The sequence below is a fragment of the Haplochromis burtoni genome, unplaced genomic scaffold (genome assembly GCF_018398535.1).
Source record: "Haplochromis burtoni strain Fernald_Lab_line unplaced genomic scaffold, NCSU_Asbu1 Contig_566, whole genome shotgun sequence".
Classification (NCBI taxonomy): domain Eukaryota; kingdom Metazoa; phylum Chordata; class Actinopteri; order Cichliformes; family Cichlidae; genus Haplochromis; species Haplochromis burtoni.
Genome location: NW_024582927.1, coordinates 241,694 through 254,499, shown reverse-complemented (window position 1 = coordinate 254,499; position 12,806 = coordinate 241,694). Strand labels below are relative to the sequence as shown.

The 12,806-nt window shown below is 41.5% G+C and overlaps 1 protein-coding gene across 1 annotated transcript in view; it reads right to left on the bottom strand.

Annotated features, from left to right (window-relative positions):
* Positions 1 to 12,426, bottom strand: part of LOC102313346 (myelin transcription factor 1) — a gene marked incomplete at its 5' end in the record, with an annotated part of 43,513 nt that extends 31,087 nt beyond the window's left edge. The window contains 8 exon segments of the mRNA XM_014329459.2: positions 3,761 to 3,909; positions 6,857 to 7,072; positions 7,213 to 7,415; positions 10,495 to 10,712; positions 10,796 to 10,909; positions 11,231 to 11,321; positions 11,980 to 12,099; positions 12,174 to 12,426. Coding sequence (XP_014184945.1) covers positions 3,761 to 3,909; positions 6,857 to 7,072; positions 7,213 to 7,415; positions 10,495 to 10,712; positions 10,796 to 10,909; positions 11,231 to 11,321; positions 11,980 to 12,099; positions 12,174 to 12,426 — 1,364 coding nt within the window.
* Between the last annotated feature and the right edge of the window lie 380 nt (positions 12,427 to 12,806).

The window sequence follows — 12,806 nt, the reverse complement described above, 5'->3', positions numbered from 1 at the left end:
TTAATGAGTTTTTTGGGTTCATTGAGAACATGGTTGTTGTTCAATAATAAAATTATTCCTCAAAAATACAACTTGCCTAATAATTCTGCACTCCCTGTAGTAAACTTAAGGTTAAGCTCTTCATCTTGCGTAAAAAGGCTATCTAAAGTTGATCTGACAGCAGATATCTCTTGCAGTAAGGCAGGAGTTGGGGAGTCAGCATAAGTACTTTCTTTTGTTTTAAGTTCTGTCATTAACTGATTCTGCTTCCTCAATTTCTGCTGCCGCTTATTGGTATAATTTAATAATTTCCCACAGTAGGGCAGAGTCATTTGTTGACTGCCGGTTGATGTACAAAAAATATCTAAACTCAATGTTGAAGTAAGATATAAATGTATGGTCCTTTAGAATAGTTGTATTTAACCTCCAGTATTTTGCTCTGTTTACCATATCTTTGAGAGAGAGAGATCCAGCCTTACATTGGCATGGCCTGAGATTAGAATACTACCAATTTCACACGATAAGACTAAGTGCAACAATAGCCCTGGTAAAAAAAAAAAATCAATCCTAGTTTTATTCTCCATACATCTACAAATCTCAAATCTTCACAGATAGAATTAAGTGCCTTAGCTTGTGGTGAGAGAGGCAAAGGCTTGTGGGGGAGCCTGTCAATAACAGGATTCAGTATACAATTGAAATCTCCCCACACTATAGAAATGTCAGAGTTAATCTCAGCGAAGTCTGTAAATACTGTGGTCATAAAATCAGACGGATGAGCAGGAGGGTAGTAAACATTCAATATAGAAACAACCATACCCAATAATATTCCCTTGACTATAACATACCTTCCATGCCTGTCCTTGACACACTCTGTATTTGAAAAAGGGGGGCTTTTCCTCACAAGGATTGCACCCCTCTACTTCTTGAGGTAAATGAGGAGAAAAATACCTGTCCAATTCCACCTTGTGGTAATTTAAGGTGTTCTACATCATTTAAATGTGTTTCTTGCAAAAGTGCAATATCAATGTGTTCTTTTTTCAGAAAGGTGAGTATTTTTCTCCTTTTAATACGATTATGGACCACTCTTACATTCCATGTACACAAATGCATCTGATTACTTGCCATATTATTTAAGTCACCTACTGATAGACAAGTTACTGAGGAGTAGTGTCTTCCTGCCTCTGTTCAAGTGAATGAAGCAGCGAAACGGCCTCCTTCAGGGTGTTAAATCTCCTCTGAGTCCCGTTCACCATTACTCTCAAGGTAGCTGGGTATAGTAATGCATAGTCCACATTCATCTTCCTCAGCCGCACCTTTACATCATCGAAAGCTTTCCGTCTTCGAACGACCCCAGCTAATCATTAAAGAAGGAAATCCTAGATTCCTTACATGTGGGGCTGTCCTTGTTAGATCGGTGGGGTCCGAGCCGACGAGCCGCGTCCATCATGTTTATCTGCATAGTTGTGAAACTTCATTATAAGTGGCCTGGGACGTTGATCAACGCCGGGCTTCGGTGCTGAGGATCGGTGTGCTCGGTCAAGTTTCAGCCTCCCTGCCTTTGTGTCCATCTGGAGGTACTCCGGGATCCACTTTTCAAAGAACTTAACTGGATCTGGGCCCTCCGTGCCTTCAGGTAAGCCGACTATACGTACGTTGCACCTGCGACCTCAGTTGTCAAGTTCATCTTTATGTTCTAGCATCTCATGTATTTGTTTCTCGAGTTATGCCAGCTTAGCCTCTGATAATGTCACCGTGTCCTCCACATCAGCAATCCATCTCTCCGCCTCATTCATTCTGGTGGCGATCGCCTGCAGCTGTGAGGTCTGTTTTTTAATAGCTTCGAGAACAGTAGAAATCTTGGAGTCAATTACTTTAGTAAGATTATCAGTTATTCTATCCAAAGCGTGAACAATACTTACAATAGAGCCGGGACTAGCAGACATGCTCAGTATCTCCGGTATGGTGCCTAGCTCCTCTTTGTTTTCAGCATAACTGGGAGTTTTCCTCAATGATTTTTTTGTACTTCTGTCCGAGATTTTTAGGAAGTAACTGTTCAGGTTCATGTCAAAACACTCCCCTTTGGAAATTCTGTACTTGACGCCATTCAAATATAAAGATATGAGATAAATATTAACAAATACCACTGGAGCTCACTCAGCCACAATGTCTACTCTACGGCGCCATCTTGAATTCCCCCATAACACTTGTCTACTCTGAGTACTCTTTTGTGCTTTTTACTACAAGCTTCATTCACCCAACCACACACATGTTCAAACCTTGGTGCCCGCTCTAACATTCACACACACCCTCCAGTTGTGAGTCAGGAGCATTGGGAGGAACTTGAGTTCAGTACTTGAGGATACTGACTCACCCACATTCTGCTTGGTAGATGACCTGCTCCATTTACTCATTTTTCTTTCTGAAAAATGAGTAAGGTGACAGAAAGTGACAAACAAGAGACAGAAACCTTCTGTCTCTTGTTTCTTGCTCACCCTGGCTAAATAAAAGAACTTGTGGTCATCAGCATGCTTGTTAAAAAGCAGAGCAGCTATGAAAGACCACGGGTTTGTTTGTTTATCAAACAATGAGACAGTGAAAGAGGCTATTTTAACAGAGCGTTATATATTTATCAGTGACTTTGTAGATAAGATGAAATTATCTTTATGTTCCTCCCATTATGAAGATGATCACCAGTGTCCTGAGTCATGTATCTCCTTCTCTCCAATAAAAGTGAATGACTTAGTTACAGTAATGGGAAAGATGAAACCCTCATCATCCTCGTTAGAGATCTTGCCTCCTTCTGTCCTGTTTGGAACTTTCACAATCACTTCATTGCTGTCTATTATTAGCAACTCACTGAGAAAAGTTTGTGGGCTCTTTCAACACATTGCATTCGATCGGGGACCCCAGTTTACATCCTGCATTTGGAGAGAGATCTATGCCATTGTCGGTGCCAAGGTTAGTCTTTCCTCTGGCATCTATCTGCACATTAACAGGAAAACCAAACGAGCCAACCAGGAGTTAGAAGCACTGTCCACCTGGAGCAAGCAGCTATCCTGGATCAACAACACAGTACCGTGACGTCTTTGGCTATGGTGTCTCTACATTTAACATCTATCAACCTCCTCTGTTTCCACCAACTGAAGCTGAGAGTTCTGTCTCTTCTGTGCAGCAGCATCTGGTTAGCTGTTGGCACCTGGAAGGCCACTTAGGCTGCTCTCCGCAGGACAATGAACCAAAATACGCACATTGCTGACTTGCTGACGCCAGGTTTCTGACCAGCCTACTGACCTGGTCAGAAAGTTTGTTTTTCAACAAAAGATGTTCCACTCAGAACAGAACCCAAAAAAATATTACAGTTGCTTATTAACCCTTTGAAACTGAGGCCTTGAATAATCCTTTGTCAGCAGTTTTACACTTCTTATTTAATATGAGGATACACAAAGTTTTCCATCTGTCCCAAATGAACCCCTACAACCCAAATTTCAAAATTTCTTTACGAGCACTAATTTGCATGACATATTTCATTGATATAATTTCTCACATGCACACGTCTTCCTGCCCTACTGACATAATCCCTCTTAAATGTATTAAACATTTAGCTATAATTTTCTATAAACCCCTCTTGAGATTCCACTGCTTTAGATCATTACAGACCAATTTACAAACTGCCATTCATTTTAAAAAAATCTTTGCAACTGGGTTTGTTTCTCTGCCACAGCTCTTAATTGTACAGCTGGTTTTCATCACACAAGGTTTGTAAAAAATATTAAAGACTTACACAAGAAGCTCTTTTTTGCTGTCTTTGGGCTGAAACTTGACCTTGAAGCTGGTGGTGGTGACCTCACCGGGGTATTTCCTGTCCTCCAAGTTCTCTTGGTCCTCTTCCTCACCTTCAGATGAGGTATATGAGGGAGCTGTGTACTCCACCTAAAGCAAGGTAAGACATAAGGTGCTTGTAGCAAGGACCCAGGCTGCCAGACAGTTTTTCCCAAATGTGAATTTTTTTTATTTGTGCAAACAATTTAGGAGACAGTCTGCTCCATGCTCTTGCGGCTTCCTGCCAAACAATAACCGAAAGGGAGGAATCCCGTTGAGGCCTGGGGCACCTCCTGCACTGTAAACAACAGAGGGGTTGGTGGGGTGGCTGAAGAAGAATTTAAAATTCATGTTTCATGCAGTTCTTTTAGTGTACAAGACATGAACAGAGGCCCCTGGCCAGTCAGTATCTCTTTTGGGATGCTGGTTAACCAACTCCGGACACTCCAGGCAGGACATGTGCCATCGGCACACATAATCCGCCTGGAAAATCATTTTCCACGGCTTCTTCTTTCGTGCAAGTGTTATGAATCACTTAATAAATCCATCAATTTTAATCACTTGGTCAAAGGCTGAGCATTGGATGTCATCGCAAGACTGTTATAATAGGAAATCGTGTGTGGAGTGAATTACTAGAGGCAGCGGGGCCTCAAGTGAAGTACCTGCCATCTCCTCCTCCCCAGAGTCAGCATCAGATGACCCGCATCACCAGTGAGCACAGACACTACACACCGGTCGTGAATGCATCCCTCATACTGCCCCAAAAGGTTAATAAACCCTGGCCAATCTGTCCCCAGAATTAAGGGATGTGTCTGGTGCGAGCTAACTGCAGCCTTTACTCCATGCATTTTTTCACCTGTATTTAATTTGATTGATTGATTGATCATACTTTGTTCATCCCGAGGGAAATTGGGTTAAGGCTGCCAGCCATGCCAGCGCCATCTTACCCTTCCGACCATACATACATTACACAAACATCACATGGGGAAGACAGGTCAGACAGGTATAACAATGGTAAATACACAACATGAGGAAATACGAGGAGAAAAAAGAACTCCCCCCAGACTGAGCTCCAACAGGGAGATCAGTTTGAGAACAGAAAAAAAAAAACACCTCAGCGCATACAAAAAGCACATGACTATCAATACACTAAAGAAACACGAGACAAGCAACAGGGGAGGGTAAAGGGTAATAGAGAGCCGGTGTAAACAGCGCATCCGGTCCTGCAGCATGTCTGCGCTGGTCCAGTCGACCGCCATCTTCCCCGGGAGGGGACAAGCACCGAAGGCGTTTAGAAAGGGAGGGGGGATGAGTGTGTATCAGTGTATGTGTGTGTGTGTCCAGAGTTCAGCTGAGATAGTGTCCTTCGCCCTGCCAGGCTAAGTAAACAGTCTTCCAGCCAACCCAGGTGGCCTTGCATAGGGGAGGAACAGTCTAAGCACAGTCTGTTATCAGGGTGTTTTTGTTCAGCTCCAGCCTTGAGATCACAGCTGGTGCCGAAGTGGTAGCTGCATGAAGTGATGGTGGTTTTTACTTTAGTGCGAACAACTCTTATTCTGAGTGCTTCTCCAAGGTGTAATCCAATTTGCGCTCAGAGGTCTTATTCTGAGTGTTCACGGCATTTGCAAGCTTCTCAAAGATCTTATCCGTGCTGCGCAAAATGAGCCCATTTTGAGAACTCACGCCTCGTCCCATCGTTTCAATCCCAGCGGGCAGCCTTGTGGGGGTTTGAACAGCCGGTTTCGCTTTCTTATTTCTTCGATAAGCCAGGGCCAAGCCAGCTCCCATCAGCAAGAACCCTGTTATCATGGTTCCGAATAGATAGATATCTTCAGCGTCTTCGATCGACAGTCCCGCCAGGCACACAACCCTCGAGTAATGCCACCCGTCCATCAAGTATTCAGCAGGGAAAGTACCTCCAGGACACTCAGGCTCACCCGAGCCCAGACTTCTCGTTGAGAAAAGGGTGTCAATTGCATTCAGGGACCAGTTGATCAAATCCATAATTCCTCTCTGTGAGAGAGTGTTCCAGGGAAAAGTAATACAAAAAACACGAGACTAGACAAGGACACAAGAGGCCAAGCAGGAAAGCTAAGGGAGAGGAGGAGAGGAGAGGAGAAAAGTGTGACTGCCTTTGTCAAGAGCAAGAGAGCACCAGCACTATGGCCTATTCGTGATGTTCAGGTGAAAGTCAGCCCAAGCAACCAGACATTCGACTACACTTGTCCCATGCTTGGAATGATCCCGCAGCTTATCTAGGAGATGGCGATGCACCACTGCCTGCTCCCGGTGCACAGCTACCAGGTCAGCCAGCATCTGGGTTAGCACCTCCACTGGCTGAAAAGAAGTGACTGTAGCAAGGACCCAGGCCAGCAGGAAGTTCTTCCTGCGTGTGAAGGTTTTTTTTAAATTTGTGCAAACAGCTTATAAGACAGTCTGCTGCATAATTTCTACAGCCCACTCTCTCTGCAGCTCAGTGATCCTCTCCCCTTAGGTCCAGGGATCCTACTGAAGTAGGGAGCCATGACCAGGTGATGGAGAACAGATATGTGGGGCAGCTTCACCGCTCCCCTGCAGCTGAGCCACAAACCATGCCACCTTATTAGACCACCACCCAATGTAAGGGTAATTGAACAGCTCTACTTATTCCCTAAATCATTTTTTATGGTTCTGTAATGGTTAATCCACCATGTGCATCACTTTAATCAAACCAACAATTTAAAGCTAAAATATAATTATTTCTGTTATCAATGAACTTTCTAATGTATTATTTTTCAAGACAGGAGAAAAAGCAGTAAAGTACATTATTGTTTTTTGATTAAGATGTCAAATTGAAAATATTTACTGGCGTTCCAAATTAAATTTTTAATGGTTTAATATGACACTAATAATAATTTACGACTTCAATCTTGACAGATTTCTAAAGTATTTGTGTTTTTCTTGTTTTTATTGCAGGTGCTCTAATACATTTATTAAGAACTGTAGGTTCCCAACAAATCAGCTCTGATTCGCTTTCATTTTCTCTAGCTGTCCTCATTTACAGTAGATCTCTACTTACCTCTTCGTGGTCTTCTTCTTTGACACCACCCATTTTGGTGAAGTCAAGTGGGCCTTCCCACTCTTGCTGAGTTTGGCCCTGAGATGCAATGGCTCCCACATGTTGAGAGGAAGAAGACAAAGAAGATGAAGGCTCTGGAGACTGTACTCCCTCCCGCTTGGTCTTCTTCATGCTAAGGTCCAAGGTGCCATTCTCATCCACCTCAATATCCGCCTCCTAAGTGAGGACACAGTGTGCAAATGAAGTGACTGCAAACTCAAAGAGCACGAGTTTCATACACTGTTCATTGTTAGGCTATTTTAAACCGTAGTTTTAAAAAAGAAGCTTGCGTCTAAATGAAATTCACTGTGCATCACCTTGGTGCAGGGCTCCCTGGTCTTGGTGCTGAGTGTCTCTGGTCTCTCCCAGCAGCGGGTGGACAGGTTGAGGATAGCTGTTGCTGCCATGTGGGCTGCCTCTGCATCTTGGCTATAGTCATAACCGCTGGAGGACAAGGTGCTCATAGAAAAGCTTCCTGACATGCTGTGACTGGGGGAGGATGCCTTGGGGAATAATTTAGCTGCATACAAGTGGAACAAAATGATTTCTTTGAGACATGAAATTGGGAGGAGATTACTGCATATTCTACGACTATATGAGTGCAACATATGTACTAGTTCAGGTTTCCTTTTAGTTATAGCAGAACCTCATACAATTTTACATGTATACAGAGCTTGGCAAGTGAAAAAACAAACTTTTATGTATAAATTATTTAAAAAAGTAAAACATTTTGTACAAAAACATACAGTTATTAATACAAATTTATAGACGTTACTGACAAAAATTGTTTTTTGGTATAATGTCATTTATTGATCAGAATAATTGTAGAATGACATATTCCATTTGGATATAACTCAGGTGGTTCTCTGCCCCTATAATCTCAGGACTGCGCCTTAAGTTGTTTCTGATACAGATGTCACGCATGGCAGCTCTGCCTCTTTAGCATGTGAGTGTGAATGGGAAACATTATAAAAGCCCTTTGCAGAACCTAGCTATGTTTGAAAGGTGGTATAAAAATGTGAATAAGACCATTTCACATAGAATGGTTAGCACTGTCACCTCGCAGCAAAAAGACTCCTGGTCTAAACCAGGAACCAAATGAGGCCTTCATATGTGGAGTTTGCACATTTTCCCTGTGCCTGGCATCTTCAAGGTAGTTTGGCTTCCTCCCACAGTTCAACTGATAGGTTACCTTGTGCTTGATGGATGTGAGGAGGGTAAATGTATAACAGAATTAGAATTTTTTCCCCATCTGTCTCTCTTCTTATGTTTGGTGTGTGTCTTCTTGTTTCTGTGTTTGGTTTCTTTTAATTGTTTTAATGTTTTACTTTGTAGCTTAGTTTTCTTTTGTATCATGTGTTACTTTTACTTATTCACTGTCACCTGTATCTCATTTCCCCTGATGTTTGTCATTTCTCAGGCTCAGTGTATAACAATTCCCGTGTACCTCTTTGTCAGAATATCGCTGATCCTTGTGTGTAACACTGCTTTTTGTTTTCCTGCTTTGGATTTAGTCTCTGTGCTTTCTTGGCTTTCAACTGTTTTTGTTCCTTCTGTATCTTTTGAATTTCTTGCATTGTGATGGCTGCAGTTACAGCCACACAGTGGTAATGTCCACCAAACATCAATGTTACAACAGAGGCTTACACATAACACTACATTTACATTTTTCTTCCTTTAGATATAGGATTTCATTTACAGGGTAATAAAGAATTGGTTTTGGTTTAGAATTAATTCATTTATATACTCACATAATACTGTATTTTAAAATAAGTGAGGATATTTTAGTTTACATTGTTATATATGTATGATTTAATCTTTCTTCTGTTTTCTTTACTTCAGTGACAGCTGCTGGGGTCCCTTGGTTGATGAGCTAAGAGGTAGAAAAGGGGCAGAGCAAGCTTATATGGAGAACTGCAAATTGGGTCATACCACAATTCTGGATCATGGGGGGGGAAATGGAATTTGTTATGTTAGTCTCAGTTGGGTTTTTGTGTGTTTTATCCCTTTTTTTGCTTTTGTGGGCTGATCAGCCACTATTTAAGTTTCCACTTGTCTGTTTAGGTAGGTCAGTTTGTTTCAGTTGTTGTTAGTGCTTGTGTAGTTTTGTTACTTTGACCTCTTTTATGGGCCCAACATTTAGATTTTTCTGTATAGTTTAACCGAGTTTGTTTTGGGGTTGAATAAAAAAACTTTTTTGGACTTTAACCTGTACCTGACTTTCCTTCACTGCTCGGTCCATCACATGCATCCTTAATTTGGGTCATCATTTCCAGCCTTAACTACATAATCTTTTTCTTTTTGTATTATTCTGTGTTTAAATTGTTTGGAGATTGCAGGAGTGCTTGGTTCTAAAATATATTCAAGAATAAGACAGTGAAAGAAAGTGCTTAATGCTTATCAGATTCACCAAGTTTTTTTCTTTGGTATCTCTAAAGGAGATAAATATTGCCTTTGTCATTTGAAATATCTCATTTAAGCCTTCATCTACTTGTAATATGGATGTATTATAACACTGCAATTGATCAGAAGATACCAAACAAATAACAATTTGCACAGAGGGAATGCGGTTCACAAACAGTGCCATAGAGAGTTTATGTTAAAACCATAACGATACCTTGGAGTAAAAATTGACACAGCTCTTAAAATGGACAAATAGGTAAATACAGTGGTGAGAAAAAGCTTTTTTCAGCTGAGGCAGCTCTCTAAAGTAAAACCTTTTATTTCTTTATGTGACTAGGAGAGAGTTTTACATGCATTTGTGACCACTCGGCTTGATTATTGTAATGGACTTTATTGTTACTGTTACTGTTACTGTTGATCAGGCTTGATTATCACGCTTGCAAATGGTCCAGAATGCTGCAGCTTGTCTGTTGACAGGGACATGCAAACGTGAGCACATTACCCCTGTTCTTGCCTCTTTACACTTGGTTGCCTGTCCATTTTAGAATTCATTTAAAAATTTTATTGTTTGCTTTTAAAGTTTTAAATGTCCTGGCTCCTTCTTACCTGTCAGACCTTCTACACCAATACAGTCCACAAAGGTCTCCCAGATCAACTGACCAGTCACTCCTTGCTGTCCCCATACCGAGACTGAAACACGGGGGGGACCGAGCTTTCGCTGTTGTGGCCCCCAAATTATGGAATAAACTGCCCCTCCATATTAGGCTGGCCCCAACACTTGAAATGTTTAAATCACTTTTAAAAATACACTTTTTTTCAAAGGCTTTTTAGGAGTCGTACCAGAGTCAGCTTGTAGTCAGTTTTAGTCAGCTGTTGGTCACTCTTAATCTTTTTATTTTGTTAATCTTATTCATTGTATATCTTATTGTCTATTTTACTCATGTTTTAATATTTAATATATATACTGATTTATTTTTATCTTCTTTTTCATTTATGTATTTATTTTATTGTTATTATATTTATTTCTTTGTCTGCTTAATGTATGTTTTTTAACTGCTGTCTCTGTTTTATTATTGGAAAGCACTTTGGTCAACTTTGTTGTTTTTAAAGTGCTATATAAATAAAGTTGGATTGGATTGGTTATAAAAAGCCTGTAAGTTGTTAAAAAATAAAAGCAAAGTGAAATTGTGTCTTACTTTTGAAGGCTTTGGGTGATGTTTCAGCAGTGCTAGGTGTCTTTGGAATGAGCGTACGTTTTCCAAAAACCTGACCATCAAAGCTTGCATAGTCAAAAGACACCTTGGAGTATTTCTCCAGCTCCTTGGCCAGGTTTGCTCGAGGTGTAGTGGTCACCGTGTTGGGCCGGTAGCTGCCATACTGAGGGATCTCCAGCTGTTTGACAAAACACATGGGCCTAAAAAAAGAGCCCTGATTTAGGTACTGATACTTTAACATTGTATGAATCAATTAGTTGAAAATTTTTCTTGCATGTCTCACCTGAGCACTCTGTCAGAATTGGAAGAGGGTTCACTGGCTGAAGCCTGTAAATGAACCTGTTTGTCCTGGTTCTTGTTCAGCTTAGCAGCTGCGGCAATGGGGCAGCCGGACAGACTGATGGGGAGGCATGCCAATGATATTGCATTTAAAGAAATAAAATGCTCATCAATAGAAACTCACTGAATTGCTGGGAAAGCAGTGTAAGCAGATGTGAGCACAATGAAATGTTATGCAGTATTATTTTGCAAATGTGTGTGTGTGTGTGTGTGTGTGTGTGCAATCAGATCTAGGATCTTTAACACTAAACTATTTAAAAAAACCCATCAGAATACAAGCCTCTTTTTACAAGTTCTTTTCTATGAAGTAGTGACAGTCAATTTCTGTTTCATATACTGTTGTAAAAAGTGTTCAGAGTGTATCGAGTGCTTTATTAACCTGCGATGTGTGTTGCGGTTGCTGTTAACATGGCCTTGGCCTGTGCAGCCAGGAGTAGGACACTTCAAGACGTTCTCATGCATGGCCAGGACTACAGACACACAGCAAGTGCAAACTCAGGTCAGTGCATTTATCTTGCATTAGGTGGTTTCACAGCAGTAACAGTAGTAATGTACGTGTACACCTGTATGAGCTAGAAAAGGACAAGTGGCAAAGATACAGAATTTACAGCAGTAGTGGAAGTAAGAGTAATGGTAAAGCTGGTAGAGTTAATAATAATAATTACAACCTGAATTCCAAAAAAGTTAAAAGCCTATGTAAAATAGTTGACTTAATATGCTGAGGATGTGACAGTCTAATGTTGTGGAACACCTCACAACTAATAAACAAACATACAGGTCAGGAAAAAAAAAAAGCACCCCAAAAGTAAAGATAGGGATTCACCCATCTGTGAAAACCTATGATGATATTGTATTCCGAAATAACATTACTAAATATAAATTTGCAGGATGCTACCTACAATTTGGTGATTTTATTATCTAGTCAATTCAGTGTTGGCCAGTCATATAGCACCAATCACCTTAAGGCACTTTAAATTGCAAGGTAAACACCCTACAATATTAGGGACACTTTTTTAGAAACAGGTTTGTGTGTTAGCATTATTGGTCAGTATTTATTAATCATGGTGATAATTCAAAGTGCACACATTTGAATGTTGGTCAATGAAGTTAATGGTAAGCTATACTTACTCTCTGGAGGGATTCTGTCTTTGTGAGGACATCCAGACAGACTGCGATGATGGGGATACAGCCCAGTCACATGACCCGTCCCATCACACCCTGGCGTTGGACACTTGACTTCCTTTTTTTCTGGAATTTTATTTAGATAGTGATCACCTACTTTCTATGCAAACACGTTCACATTTGACTTTGCTGTTTCTTACCTTTGCTGTAGTGAGTGGTGCGGCGGGCTACAGCAGCAGCCTCTGAGCTCTTGCTGGATGATGTGTATGGTTGGTAGTCCAGGGAGCTCCGGCTCTCCTGGCCTTCCTTCACTTCCTCCGCCTTCAGAGCAATAGCCTGCTCCAGCAGCCCCAGGTTCCCCCGAGTCATATCCCAGTTCTCTGAGTCGTCTGTTATTCCCGAGCCCTCTGAGACACGATCCTGCTCCTCTCCTTCCTCTTCTTCCTCCTCCTCCTCCTCTTCCTCCTCTTCATCTTCATCATCATCATCATCATCATCCTCCTCAGAGCGGACCTCTATAACCACTGTTGTTGGAGAGGCTTTACTGGAGTCTTGGTCCTCCTCTTCCTCCCCCAGGATCTCACTGTCTTCCTTCTCTTGTCTGTGATCCTCCCCCTCTCTCTCCCCTTCCTGTTCTTCATCCTCTTCTTCCTCAGTCATGGGAGTACAGATCTTTTCTTCCCTGAGTGACACCTCAGTTTCAGATCCCTGAGTGCGTGGACTCAAAGTGTAAGGAGTGTCAACCTCTTGGAGAACCTCCCTGTCTGTTCCATCCTCCTCTTCTTCTTCTTCCTCTTCTTCCTCTTCTTCCTCTTCTTCGACCTCTTCTTCAT